The 15582-nt window shown below is 39.0% G+C and overlaps 1 protein-coding gene across 1 annotated transcript in view; it reads left to right on the top strand.

The window, feature by feature from the left end:
- The window catches only part of PREP (prolyl endopeptidase), an 89706-nt gene that overhangs the window by 61991 nt on the left and 12133 nt on the right, over window positions 1–15582 (top strand). The window contains exon 11 of the mRNA XM_074150427.1: window positions 10806–10942. Within this exon, the coding sequence (XP_074006528.1) occupies window positions 10806–10942 (137 nt within the window). The remainder of the gene's footprint in view (window positions 1–10805; window positions 10943–15582) is intronic.

Here is a 15582-nt window from a genome sequence, read left to right as displayed (position 1 = left end):
GTTCAAGTTCAGTTTGGCATCTACTCTAACTCCAAGGTACTTTTCTGAATTATTTTTTTTGGTCAGTTGGTCCCTATCCTGTAGTTGACTGAGCCTGTCGGAGTATAGTCCGTTGCATTTCTGGCCTTACTGGATTGCATTTTGCTTTTTCAGGTAGTTTTGCCTTCTGTTTGTTTCTCCTTCCAAAAAGCACTCCCTTGTCCCCTCTTTTCTGCAGCATCTCACTGTTTCCTGTTAGCAATTAAGCTTCGCCGCAGCTCCTTATTCTATTTAAATACTTTACAGTGGATGCATCTCTCATTCCGAATGGTGTCCCTGTGGGCTACCAGGGAACTGAGGTGTTTTCAGAATAGAAACGGCTCTGGCAGAGCTGGGAGGTTTGTGTTTCAGAGCTGCAGGCCTCCGAGCACACAAGTTGGTAACTAGTTTATGCAGTCTTTTATTAGGCTTGGCGTACAGCTGGTGCAAGGATGTTTAAGGTAGTACAGCAGCCTGTAGAGAAGAAAATAGAAGGTTGTTACTCCTTTATTCACTCATGTTATCGCAGCGCTTGGGAGTCTTAGTCCCATTCGCCAGTGTGCTGGGTAGTGTACAAATGCAGGCCATCCCCGGGTCCTTCAACCACAGCTAGAAAGCAGGGCAGAGAAATAAATTATACATTTGGAAGATTAATAACGATAACTATGTATTAACTACATACAGGAGACAAAAATTATAATTGGTAATATTTAAAACTAATGAAAAATGCAGATAAACTTCTAATATATATCACAGCAGCCCAATAAAATTCTACTTGCTCTCTTCACCCAGGGCCAAAACTGCTTGGTAGATTAGGATTTTTTTATCGTTGTTGTTAATTAACATTCATCACTGGTGGAAAACAGATTAATAGAGTTGAGAGTGGTGAATATCAATGGAAAATAGCAATTTCAGATGTTGGTGAGATCTTACATAGACTTGATTCAGGCTTAGTGTAGCCAAGTTGTTCATAACCTAGCAGCCTCTGCAGAGTAAATGAGGTTGTGTGGCCACTGCTTGGAGCAGATTCCGCAATTTTAAGGAAAAAAGGGAAGCAAATGATAGCATATCTTGTAAACTAAAACTATGACTCTTGCTTTCACTGTGAATGTGATTACCTTAGAAATTATGCGTATTAACCAAGATGATCGTCTAATAGTTATGAGCAGTTCAGTTTGTACTGAGAAAATAATTTTTACTAAATAGAAGTGAGGGGTTTTTGGAGAACTTCTCAAAGGCTTATCTTTTATCAGTGTTCTGTGGCACACTCAAACCTCTTAATAATTTGTTGGTGTTGCTGGATGCTTTCAAACACATAGCCTCTGTTTATACCAAACAGAAAAGATTTGCACTAATGACATGTAAGACAGAGCTAAAAAAGCTTCTTAGTCAGTAGTTTTTTTATCTAGACAGGTTTGGCATTTTGGGGCGGGTTTTTTCCAAAATTGCCATTCGCTGGTGAAGAGATAGGACAGACTAACACAAAGTGCTTCAGTAAGTGTGCAGAGATGCAGTTGTCAGCTTGTGTATGTGGAACACTCACATCATTGGGATCATTCAGGAGACTCCTCTCTTGTTCCTCAGTATAAGATCAGAAGTAGTAAAAATTTAGAAGTTATGAAATCTTGGGGCATTCTGAAAGAATGCTTTTTGCCAAGGAAAATGAAGGGAGGCGGCAGTTCTATTTCCATCCAGAAACATTTCAGTCACTAATTATGGGAGTTTTTTTCTGTGAGCTTTTGTCTGCCTATGATCCAGTACAAATTCATCAGTGCACAATTTTATTACGGGTAATCTAGTTTGCATCTTCATTTAGCAGTTGATTTGATTTTATCAACACTGTCCAGAGGTACTGATAGAATATCATCTTTCTTTAGATTAATTATTTCTGCTCTGTCCTTGAGACATCTCCCAGGAAATTTATGGGACAAGGGAAGCCTCCTAGAAATGTCATTATTATTCATAGTAACTAGTTTTTCAACTGCGTAGATGAATGATAGAAAGAAATAAATGATTTCCTTAGTTTTAGTGTGCTGTTCTCACGGACAGGGAAAAATTGCTACATAAATTCTCCCTGACAGCTCTCTGAACTGCTTACTTTTCAGCCAATTTGTCAATTATTTTTGAAAGTAATAGTGCACAGTTATCACTGCTAATGGCTGAAAATAGGCAAGATGCAGAAAAGCTTCAAAGAGTAATGGTTGAATGCCTAAAATCAGGGACTCTTGCCAATAGGAACATCCCTGACTTGTTCCTTCTACTTACCGGTGTTTTTTGAACTGAAGTTGTTTTGATATTGTTAGACCTTTGATCTGTTGATTTATTAGTAGTTAATTCCTCATGACTCTGATATGTTTGTTGAATTTTGCTGTCTTTGTTTTCATTTTCCCCTAGAAAGGAAAAGATTGCTGCAAGCTGTCCTTAGTCTTACGGCTGTAAAACAAAGGCATTCCTCTTTTGTTGTTCGTTTTTCTCCTCCTTGTTCCAACAGTACTATAGGGATGCATCAGCGAATTTCTTGGTGTTCCTGTTATGAAGTACCTTTAAAGTCTTGGTTATGATGTCTGTCTGGAAATTGCACTAAGTGAAATTTTTTGTCAGATTGTTTTATACTAGTTCTGGTTTATTTTTTTTCCCCTAAGTATTGTTACAACAGCGTCACAAAAACTTACTCTCATAATTCTCTTCTACTTCTTGCTACTCGCTGGGTGATTTTTCTTTATGTACAATGAGTACTGCAAATCTGAAAACAATAGATGAGCCCAAAGTATTGTTTCCACAGCAGGGAGGTGGTCACCAAGACACAACTGGTGAAATCTAATCCTTAGAATTATTTTATTCTAAGATTGCACCCGAAATATTTTCTAGGACTTTAGTTTATCCCTGACCATCCTCAAGGGAATTTTTTTTTCTTCTGCTGCCATTTTATTTTTTTTTTAATCATGTAGGGGCACAAATGGGTAACTTTAAATTCAAGCTTAAATCTCAGAAATTAAAGTATTTGTAGCTGTAATTTGAGGAAGTGCTTCACAATACTTTTAAGTGACCTGTTTGTTTCAGTAAGTTTTTCAGACTAAATATTCACAGGATAAGTGATCTGGGACTGACTTTGAAATATGCATTGTCCGGTGTAAATGATCTCTGTTTCTTTTCAAACCAAAAAGTAGGAATAAAGAGAATCCGCTATTTTTTTTCAATAATGTACTAGCCACATGGAAAATATTTGTAGGTGTTTAGTGATTTATAGCACCTCTGGTTTTGGGTAGCTAACTCAACATCTATAAACATGATAGGATTTCTCTAAGGAAGAGAGAGCAGAGTGCTCTGAAATTATCCAGCTATTGAAAGTCATAAATAAAGCTGCTTGGCAATGAAAGTGGAATATGTGGGTCCTCTTGGGACTTTGAGACAAGCTGGGCACTTGATGTCACCAGTATCAAGATTGAATTTGTTCTGTGCAAGAAATTTTGGATACAGGTTTACAGGTGAAATTTGAGTACCCTAAACCGTGTAGGTGCCCCAGCTTTAGGGAGAAAAACCAACAGGGGTTGTGTCATCTCTTTGAAGCTTGTAAAAGCTCAACAGTGGGCCTGTGTTGAGGTAACAAGCAAGTTTTAAGCAAGGTGGAGTCAGAAAGAGAAAAGCTGAATTAACCAGTTAGAGATATTCACTCAAACAGTTTCTCAGCATGTTGAACTAGATGTGTGCACCTAGCACAGCGTAAAAGCATAAATAAGAATAGTTATTGTGGAGTAGTTTGCATAAGGTAAGTTCTCCCCCTTGCTTACCTCATAGTAAGTTGCCTCTACATTTTTATTTTTACAGTGTTTATCACTAAAATTTGAACTGATTTCCAGCATGGTAAAGATGAGTGCTGTTTGCTTTCTAATGCCTCCACACTAATACAGTGAGTTGTCTCGTGTCAGAGCAATTTTCTCAATGAAATAAAGCTTGATTTAATGAAAGAAATTGCACTAGCCAGCAGCTGTTACTTATGTTTTTATTTATAACAGTGTGCTACTCCAATGAGACAGCCCTTTGTTTATCTCATGCTATACTACTTTATAGTAATATATTTCTTGAATGTGTAAGCACAGAGGTAGTTCAAGAAAGAGACTGTAACTTCATCCCTGCGACTTTTTTCTGTTTAACATGTACAATGTGTATTTAGCTCAAAAGGTAAATGTGGTATCTGATATTTGTCTGTCTCTACACTGTACACTAAGCTTTCTGTAAGGCAAACTGATGAAAGAAAAGGAATAAGTGTACATGGCAGATGCTAATTATTCTGCTCCAGGAAGCTCTGAGATCACACTGAAAGAGACAGAGGATAAACATTTAGAGAAGAGGCAAGAGGTCTCTAGGTGGCAAAAGTGGAGTAGAGATCATTGGATCCCATTTACCATTAAAGTTTTGTGTAAAGGGAATACTGCCTTTTAACTAATCTAGAAAAGTATGATTTAAAAGCAATTTCTGCCATGGCGGTACTGCACTGTTTTTGAACTTTCAGCTGTGTTTCTCTTTTGCCTTCCTTTCCCTCCTCCCACCACCCTGTGAGATACCTCCCTGCAGTCATTTGCAGCAAGGCAGCTGGACTTAGCAAGTAGGCATTTCTTCTAAAAGACCATCTCCTGGCACTTTGCCTCTGTCAGCATGAGGCTGCTTTTTGTCCCGGTGGGTGGGTGGTGAAACAATTTCTTCTAAAAGGTTTCTTGATTATTTTCATAGTGCTTTTGCAAATGTCTGTAGTGGATGTTCTTCTTTCTGGGTTTTACCTGCATGAATTTTTATCCTACTGAGTTGCTTTGGCCCCTGTCCAGTTCTGTATTAAGCTTTGCAACCCACACAGAATTGCTTTGAAGCTAATTTAAGAAGCTTAAAGAAGATTGATGAGGATTCCCCTCTGAAGAAAGGAAACCTCAGATGCTGTGGATTTTCTGTGTAGTGGTAACAGTTCTCTATGACTCCTCCTGACTTTCTGGTTCATCCTGTACATAGGAATACAAGAACCAGTGGTCAGTAAGAGCTACTCGTACAGTGGCCGTTGGCTGGCTGCCAGAGCTGTCTATGGGGCCACTAGTGGTCTTATACTTGGGTCCGTGCCACTGCTGCAACAAGTAAGGCATTTTGCTTGCGATGTGCTACATAGTCTTTAGCCCCAGACTAGTATCAGGGTTTTTTGTAAGGTCAGAGGCGATCAGGGACTTGAACGGGCTGTGGGGAGATGGTGTGCAGGGCAGCGCATGATTCTGTTTGAATCAATGAGATTTCTGTGCTGGCATCTCCAGGAGAGGTTTTCTCCCTGCCTGATGATGCTGAAGTGTTCAGACTTGCTGGTGTGAAGGCAGGGTCTTTGTGACTTGCCTTTCTGAAGCACTGAGTAGCAGCTATTATTAGGACTTGTCAGCGGGAGGTGTTGCTGTGTAGCATTGTTCAGCCTCAGGTGCTATTATCTCTGTATCCAAATACAGGTTTGAACACTCTGATGCCTCCCTCTGTGTAAGAAAACTTTCTCCAGGGACTGCTCCCTTAAGTTCACTCTTCCAGTCATCTTTCAAAGAAAGTTGTGGGGGATTTTTAAACTGATGAGCCTCTCACGAAGCATTTGTGATGCTTGGAAAAATATGAGTGGCACTAAGTGATTTACTATGAATTCCTCCCCAAATCTCAAAACACGAATGTTGGTATAAGTGTGATGAGAAATCTTCATTTCACACTTAATAAAGAAAATACTTGATGTGAAACTGGATGCTTGAAACGCAGTTCCAGGAAATAAAAACTGAAGTAGTCGATCCCTTTGGTGGACTGCTCAACACAGCCCTGTGTGCTTCACTCCTGCCTGTGTCTGCGGGGACTCCACGGGGAGCTGTGCTTCTCTGGCGCTGCCTGTAGCTTTGCGGTGGCTGCTGCCAAGTGGCATCGCAGCAGCCGTGTGCGAGGGCAGCTGCTCTTACCTAGAAGCAGAAAACAATTGCTGAATTTCACAAGACTGCTACATCCTGTATTTGTTTCACATGAAAAGGAATTATCTCAGTAAAACTAATACAGAAGACATTGGAATAAAACTAATTTTAAAGGCATTGTCTTGGTGTTATTTAACTTAAATTATTGAACGTGCATTTTTAATAAGGAGTATTCTGGCATGACCTACCTTTTTAGTTGCTCTTTGTAAAATTCTTTGGCATTTCACACAATGGATGTCAATCTGATGATATGTGTAACTCTTACCTGGTTTTGATCAAGCACACAAAGACATGGAAAGAATTGGTATCTCTGGTATGTAGTACCTAATCTTGACAGAGAGGTTGAGAGAGACATTTTTGGAATCACTAGTGGCTTTCTAAGAATAATTAGCCTACTGTGACTTAGAGGGTATTTTTGTGTCCCAGAAGTCAAAGTTTCTTTTTATATATAAAATTCATGTATTATCTGCAGGAAATAATTCTTTCTGAAAAGTCAAGCTAAATACTTGGATTTTAATGAGTGAGTCATAAAAAATTATAAAAGGTTTCTAGGCATTCAGATATTGTTCACAGCTTAAAAATACATGCATTACACCTGATTGGATAAGATTATTATCTGTACAAGTTTGGGGTTGTTTTTTTGCTTAGAAGGACTTTTGGTTTTGTAAAAGTAAGATGATTTCAGGCGTGCATGCACTTTTTTCCCCCAAAACAGTTGTAATTACATACATCTTTTAATCTCTATATAGATATCTTTATATCTATATATATATCATATATAAACAGAGAAGACATTTCTGAAAGTGAGAAAAAGTGAAACTGCTCACAAATTGCTGAGTAAAAATGAAAGTTTCTATTCAATTTCAGTAGTTTTAGGTATTTTTAATTATGTGGCATAATGTGAGTATTTAGGCAGGTTAGTTTTATTTCTTTATTTGTTGTGATGATTATATCACCTCCTTTAATATCCAGATATACTGATTCCGTATTTACTCACAAGATAAGTGCATAGTGGATCATTGCCAAAACAATTTTTAATTCTATGTGTAAGTCTCAGTGTCTGGCTAGATTATATCTATAGACAAAGGAAAGAAAAACTTTGTCTTCAGTCTCTCTCTTTCAAACCCTTTTAGCTTTTCAAAAGCTAAAATACTTACTTTTGCCTCCTGGTGACTTGAGGTAGACAGGATGCTTCTTGTCACTGCAGAGGCAGAAGTGGATAATCTTAGAGTCTTTCGGAATTAAGGTCTGTCTCTCCAGTGTTGGCTGATTGTTCATCTCTTCCCAAAGTGAAGATTCACTTAACATAAATACAGCACATTTGAAGCAAATCGTAATTAGGAGGACAAAGACCTCCCCAGAAGTGAATGTGCTGAACTTTTTTATCCTACTTAACTCCTAAGTAAATTTACAAATCCTATCACAGAGTCATTAACTGTTTTTACTTGTAAAACTTACTCTGTAAGTTTTCTTCCAGTTTACTGTCTTGGAAGTAAACGTCCATGGTCTTTTTATGTGAAAATGGAGTGTAAATTGCTTTCAAATGCCAAGTTTAAAACAAACAAACAAACCCAACACTGTATAAATATATATGTATGCACTAAAGAAGAATGGCCAAGATTATGTATCTTATATAGCTTAATCTTCACATAGTTTATAGTAAGGAGTAATAGTGTGAACAGTCTTGCTTTCTCCCTGGGTCATAGTAAAAAGAATAGGGGCTACAAATTTATGCCTCAGGTTCCAGCATCTGAATTGAAAGTGATTTCTTTCTGGCACGGAGACCCCTCTGCCGTGTGACAGATAGGGGCATTAGTGCGAGCTGGAGTTAGCTACAACTATTTTGGGACTGCTGTCCTGCTCCAGCGTTACGGTCCTAGAATAGCACGAAGGGTTGCCTGCAGAAGGAGTGCCCTGTCAGCCACACAGCATTGCTGGTGCATTCCTAGAGGCTGAAAATATTTATTTTTAGCGTGTCCCTCCTTGAATGATGAGTTTCATCATTCATAACAGTATGTCTGAAGCATTGTCCCCAATCCTTTTCCCTCCAAAATCACTATGCTAATTTGTCCTCTTCTTAGATGTGCTAATGGCTGTAGAGGTATGAGAGTCTTTATTTGAAAATATATGAGCAACGAGTAATATAATGTGGCCAATACAAGTGGATCACTCCTAGCTGCGATAAAGCAGAAAACAGTAGTACCCTTTTATGAGCATTTACTCACGTAAAAGCTGACAGTGTCTAAAATTAGGCATGAAATACCATCATGGGAAATTCTTCTATTTAGGGCTTGCCCTTTCCAGTTTACCTTAATCTTGGAGATAGAAGCACGTCCCTTTATTGGTTACATGAATAAGCCATTGGACTTGCTTCAGAGATAACACCTTATTTAAAGGTGAGATTGAATCAGTTGTTGAAAATAGTCTATTTGGAGAAGTATCTCGGTGTCTCACTGAATTGATTTCCACCCCCCAGCCCCCTCCTGTTTGCTCATCTTGGAGGGAGAGGTAATCGTTATTTTAGCAAAGATAGGAGTGAAAATTGCAAATGTCACCTTGACGTGCATCTTTTCTTTGGTTGAGTTTTCATTTAATGGTGTGTTATTTAATCTTAACTGATGATGATAAAAGCCCTACTGAAGACAGTTTTCAGAGAGCTGTTTAAAAAAAAATCCCCTTGTGCAGAAAGAAGTAGGAAAATTAATGGCATCCTTTAATCATTGGGAAAGGACTGGCCAACAGCAATAAGTGACTGGAAACATAGGAGGGCCAGGTGTGTGTGAATTGCCAGCAGCAACTGGAATTGCTGGATAGCATTTTAGAGAGGAGTCTCTCTGTAACTCCTCATCACCAGCCTCAGTAGTTCTTCTGTCCATCAGATAGTTTATTTGTTTATAGTATTCAGCTAAACGCTAAAAATGAAAATCCTTTGTATTCTACTGCAGGGAGTTCTGATGACCACTTTGTCAGTTAAGATATAGTTGTGGCAGTAGTTGGAAACAGTGATTTAATCTGTGTAAAAATGCCTTCAGGCTTTTGTTCTGAATTTTTCCATCTGCTAGGAACTGAACTTTATTTGGAATATGTCTACAGGTTTTGTTGAAGTCTTCAGTAGTAGATACTGTTTCATTTGAAATTTCTCACATTTCCATAGCAGTGATTATACTAAAATTAAATGTGACTATTTTGTTTTCAACATGCCATGTGGATTTGCATGTTTCGCATTGCTCAGAATAAATGTGTTGCACAAGGTCATATTACTGTTGAGATTCGTGTGCTATAAAAATAGGTCCTGTTCGTGTGCTTTATAAAGTCTGGTAGGTCTATTTCCTTTAAAAGCACAGAGGTTGTAAACAAACAACAAAATTATAAGAATGGCATTCTTCACTTACTTCTTTATTCTAATTGGACTAGAAGCTGCAAATAATGATGCTAAAACCAAAGCAATGAAAAGTAGTCAACCAGAACTTTATGACAAGCAGTAGACTGCATTCACACCCACATGTTTTTGCTTGACTGGCAAAATAAGACACGCTGGATCCTAAATTAGAGCATGCAGGCAGATACATGCATCAAAACAACAAGATACGGGAACTGTGTTAAGCAATTACAGTCTATGTTTGCATATATGGAATTTAGCTTTTAAGTTCACACAGTGCTGTGGCAGTAATAGACATATCAAAGCATGTGCTACATGGATTATTGGTGTTTTGGGAGCTGATTTCCCATGTCTTGCTGCATGGACTTAGGGGTTCTGCAGTGTTAGGGCTCCAGGTTTTAGCTGCTAGGTAATGCCTGAAAATGCACCGAATGCTCAAAAAGTTTCTCTCATGACTTATGTTACCACCCTGATGAGGTGGAGTGGTCATTGAGACAACCTAGAAGGACTTGACCAATGCTTAGTCCACTTTTGCTGGATACACACTTGCTTTGGTGAATTCATGCTGCAGCTTTTTGCTTTCACAAGGCTGAGTAAGAAACAGTGTCTTCAGCTATTCAAAGTCTGCTCTTTTGACATGAATCTGATGTGTGGAGTGACTCTGTCAAGAAATGTTATTAATGCCAGTGTATTAATACTAAACCCAAAATACTCTGACTTCTTAAATATCTTTGGCCTTCTGCTTGTGATTAAATTTATGTTTTTACAACCAAAGACTGCTGCATCAACTGCTATAAAGGAATTCTCTGATTTCAGCTGTACAAGACCAGATCTTCAGAGAGTTTTATATATTTATTTGGTAGTAACATAGCTCTCTGTTATCCAAAACAATATAATGTTTAGTGCGGTCTCGCTAAGTCACCATCCAACCATGAGTTTCTTAGTATTCACTGTCCACTCTTCTCTAGCGTCTGAAATTTTGAATTTTTAAAAAATGGAAAATTTTTTAAATTACAATTTTAGATTGGAAATCTGATTTTAGTTCTGTTCATTCTCCTTGCCAGCTCAGTCTTTGCTACTTTCATATATGATGGACCATGCAGTTCTTGCATTTTCACAATGTCAGTCTTCCTTTGCAGAGAATTGTATTGGTTTTGTAGCATTTTCTTAAACTCCCTTGTATGTAGAATTGATGGATAAGATACGTAAAATTGATAGGGTCATACCCTTTGTATTGTCTCATTTTTGATACATTTTCCAGAGCTATTAAGCAACCAAGCAGGTGATGGCCATTACTGAATCTGACCTGGGCAATTGGTGCAGATCACTTTGAAAGTTCTATGCGTTGGACACCATGGAAATGATCACCTCTGATTCTTGTTAACAGCAGTTGTGGAGAGATACAACAATAACAGCATTTCAGATTTCTTTTTCTCTTGTCTTAGGTTTTCTACCCTAGCAAAGATGGTACTAAGATCCCAATGTTTATTATTCACAAGAAAGGAATTAAATTGGATGGTTCTCATCCCGCCTTCTTGTATGGATATGGAGGCTTCAACATATCAATTACACCAAGCTACAGGTAAGCAGGGTAACTTAAGCTTTCTTCTGAAGTATCTGGTATTAACAACTGTCACGGACTGAGGGCAGGGTGGGCTTTGGATCTGACAGAGTAATGCATTCTGGGTCCCTGAGGAGCAAGATGGGGGGCTTAAGGACAGCACATCAGTGTCCAGGCATCATTTGTCTGGTTTGTTAGTTCCAAATTCAAGGGGTTTGCCCAAGGTCACAGAAGAAATCTATGTCAGAGCAGAGAAGTGCTGTGCTCTTCTGAGGTTTACAGCAGGTACCCTGGCCTTTGGATTGCCCCTTATCCTCTTCCTGCTCTGTCACTGAGCTCAACAGAACAGCATATGGACATATATTAAGCAAATATTTGAGCTCTTTGCTGAACTAATAACATAGGAAGTTTTCTTTTTTCCAAGTTGTACAATTATCTGTGTCTTAATATTATAGAAAATCAAATATTTGTTTAAGTGAATGTAAATAATTAAAACTTGGCTTTATTTTGATTTTACATTTTTTAAGAGATTACATCAGAAGTAAAATCCTACTGTGTTCTTTTATGGTCAGGGAAGAGGAAAGAAGAGTATGTCTTGAGATGCACGTGATACAAGCTCTGCATATGCAAAGAAACCCACTGTAGACCAAAAATGCCATGTGCAAAACAGGATTTGTAGCCATCAAAAGCCATAAGCTTTATTGAATGGATGATCTCTTTAAAGAAAAGGCTTATTTCTCCAGCGAGGGAATTTGAATAGGCTTTCCCAAGAGGCAGTGATTGTCTGTAGTATGTTCCTAGGCGAGGCAGGGCAAAACAGAAATACAAAGGACTGAACGGAGAGCAGTTTTTCAGATAGTAGAAGAGCAGCTCACCAACACAAAAATAATCTATTATGAAACCATCCTATTCAATTTAGGTGCTACCAGTCTTGCTTGAGAGTCAGCACATTTCAAGAAATCCTTTGTAGTGCTTGCTTTTCCAGGTCACTGTGATTTTATTTTTAAATAGCATTTACAGTTTCTCGTCCTTTCTAGCAAATACCTTGTCTAACAATGGACCTCCCATCTTGTGCTCTATGATTATTTGAAAGCTTTTCATCTGCCTTGTAAAGCTACATTTTTAATTTCCTGTGGTTTTTGAGAGACAATTATATAACCAGAATAGTTTTTTAATTCATATTAGATTAGGCTCAAGCACTGATTTATTACAGTTTATTGTAGATGCTGAAAACTGATAAAACTTATCATGTTTTCTTTTTTAAAGTAAATATTATGTATCTATTGATTTAAGGTAAAATTTCACATACTGCAGAGCTGACATGAGCTGGCTGCTGGCAGAAGGCGAAGGTATCTCACAGTGCTTTCTTCCACCTCCCATCCATTGGCCCTGGTGCTTGCTGGAACCTTTGCTAAGCTGATTTACTTTGCAAGAATGGCAGAAAACTATCCCAACAAAACAGTGTGGGTCTTTTTCTGCCATTTTGGCAAAAATTGACTCTCATAGGAGTCCAGGAAACAGTAGCAAGACAGTGCAGCTGACAGTCATAAGAGAGGAAGATGGGAGGTGGGAGCAGTGACCTATGTCTTCTTGAACCCTATGAAACCTTTATAACACAGTTCATAAAAGAAGAATATGAATCTGTAACAGTCCCTTAAAAGTACATGCACAGACAACTATCAGTCGCCTCCAGATTAAAATATGTTATCCCACTGACAACGTAAATAAAACAGTTGGCCACACCTCCCTCATTCTCTCCCTGTAATATCAGCGTATGCCTTCTCAACCTTTCTCCTTCTGAAAGAAAAGTTAAGAAAAGCCAAAGTCTTCAAATGCATGTTTGTGGTTAATAACCTGAGAATTGAGTACTCGGTGAGGAAGCGTGTTCCAAAAGTACGCAGGCAAGATCAGGGAAAGAAAATTGTGATAGAGAATTTATGCCAGAAAGGCAGGATGTCCAGTTCTCCCTTTAGCTGGCAGATTCAAGTAATGTTTGAGTACATCCCTGTTACTATATACTGCAGTATTCCACAGGGGTTTCCCAGGTCCAAATGCTGTTCCAGCCACAGCCCAACACCACAAATTTTTCATTTTTTTGTGGATGACCATAGGCACGAGTGCTAGAAAGCAGCCCACAGGATGGTCAAGGCTGAGACTGCCACATTGTTCACCTGACCCTGAGCTGAGACATAGCTATGGAAACGCAACCGAGTAGTAGCCTGCTTGGCTTTAAAATAACAATCAAACAAAAAAGTTTCTGGATAAATATTCCTGATTTTTTTTTTATCTGAACTTAAGGCTCTTACAACTTTTCACAAAGCACTCCATCTTCTCTTTTTCAGTGGTTCATTTCTGTCCTGTATTTCTTCAAGCCAGTACAGGGTTTTCTCACTGGTATTTCTCACCTATTAACGTGAGCCAGCTCTCTGGCTTGGGGAGCTTATTTCTGCTTAATTCAGAAACTGCTGTTGCATTTCATTTTTTCTCCAACACAAAAATTGAAAATAAAATCTTTTTCACTGAAAGCAATAGAAGCAAACCCAAAAGGTTAGAGGATCCAGAAATAACTACAAGAATGATAGGCCGAAGTCATTAAGTCAGTTACAGTAGTGGTTTATTTTTGAAGGCAAGCATGCATCTTTTATATGCTCCTCTGGACTCAAGAGCTGCAATTGGTAACATTTTAAGTGTGGTGCCCGCTATGGCACTGTCATTTATTATACAGCCTGCATAACGAGCGCAAGTGAAAGCTGCTGCAACCCACACCAGTGGTTTGGCACAGCTGCTTGGGAAATGCCATCACAAACCCACCACTAATGCCTCAGATTCGGCTAATTGCCCTGCAGGAACCAACGTGTTTCCCTTCACTGTTCTGTGTGTGCCCTGTGTGGGTACAGGAGAAGCAATTTCTAATGCATCCTGGAATACAGCTGATTGTGAAGCAGACTGTGAAATTGCATTTCACTGCTACAGGGCCAGGTTGTACCAAGCCTTTAAGCAAAGAAGTGGCGCAGGGAGAGACTGTTAGCCCAGAGAAAGGTCGGGCAACACAGCAGCCACGGGTGCAGAGTGCAAGATTACTATTTTCAGTTACCACTCCCTCCTGCTCCACAAAAGCCAAGAAAGCAACCAAATCCAGTGACTCAGTAATTTTTTCCGATCACCAGTGCCCTAGCCTGCATTTCCCTGTCAGCTGTAATACCTGACAGCAGAACAGTAATTCTGGGAAAGCATTCTTGCTCCTTGAAGCACCTCTTCTCATGTTGTCCTGTGCTGTAAAAAACAGTAGCTATTTCCTTAATTTTTTGTGTTACGCTCCTTAAGAGTGATAGGGTCTGGAAGGAGCTCTCCAGGGAAGGAACTATCTTCTGCTTTGTCCGCTGGGGCTCCTTCCTGATCCTGTTGCCCCTTCCTGTACTCTTTTTCTTCACCCTGCTCCCGGGAGAGAAGGAAAAACAGGGATAATGGGCAAAAGGCTATAGAAACTGTTGGGAAGAGCAGAGAGCCAGACTTCCCTCTGCAGAATGAGACATTTCATAGGCATTCAGGGTGACTGGACAGTTTGCTGTGACTCAGACAACAAGCTGACTTGAAATCAAATCTGGAAGCAAGAACCCACCTGGAAGAACACAGGAGGCAGTAGCAGGGTTGTGTATGAAATTTGGATTTTGGGCTGTCTGATCATTTGGAATTTTTGCTTTTTTAAGAAGTTAATGAGTCCTGATTATATACTTATAAAAACTGGTTCCTTGAACTTGAAAGTCACTTTGAGGGAGTTTGCTAAAAACTCTAGGCACATCTGCCTCAAAGTTTTAGTTCAGTTAAGGTCCTGACTCACTTTGACCATACCAGAGTGGGTATTAATTAATAGTCATTGACAGTGACATTACTAGATGTATATGTTGAGGTATATGGGGTATTGTTTTCTGAAGTGCCTAAATCCCAGTAATAATGCTGAGAGATTACCTGATTTATAATTTGGGCAATGTAATGGTTGTTACCAAACTCTGGAGTTTATCCTGCTGAGGGTGTGACAGAAAAATGGTTTGCTTGTGGAAATGGGGACTAGCTTCCTATAATAAGAGTACTGCATATCCCATGGGATCCTGAGTCACTTAGATCCCTCCAAAATTATCATTAAGGTATCATCTCTGTTAGAGGAGTCCACGGACAGGATAGGATGCACTCAATACTTTGGCTTTGCATTTCTCACAAATTCCTTGTGGGTTAAATATGCTGATTCCTCAGACGGGCAGTTTCTTTCGGCAGATGAAAGAGGATTGACTCTGTTCTGGAATTTTTTAATTTTTAAATATTCTTAGGCAATATATTTGGGTAGCAAGCTCTTACCTTACCTGCGATTCCTCTACTTGCAACCTTTGATTACTAGGAGATCAAGTAAGTTTAGACCAAAAAGTTTCTAGTGATTTTGTTTGGGACAGAGACAGGGAAAAGATGTGCAGGGAAGTTTTGTGTCTTTAACATACCAAAATTTAAGAAGCCTCAATCTCATGAGGCAGCCTACTGTCAGGCTACTCCATACCAGCTGTCGAAATTAGGCATCCTGGAGTTTGACAGTATAATGCTCTCTGACCTTTGCACAATGTGCTTATAGAATATCAATCTTGTGTCTGATCAGCATGTCAGAGCAATCTAAGAAA

The sequence above is a fragment of the Numenius arquata genome, chromosome 7 (assembly GCF_964106895.1).
Source record: "Numenius arquata chromosome 7, bNumArq3.hap1.1, whole genome shotgun sequence".
In the NCBI taxonomy this organism is placed as follows: domain Eukaryota; kingdom Metazoa; phylum Chordata; class Aves; order Charadriiformes; family Scolopacidae; genus Numenius; species Numenius arquata.
The sequence above is the reverse complement of the archived record's forward strand: the minus strand, read 5'-3'. Positions and strand labels throughout refer to the sequence as shown.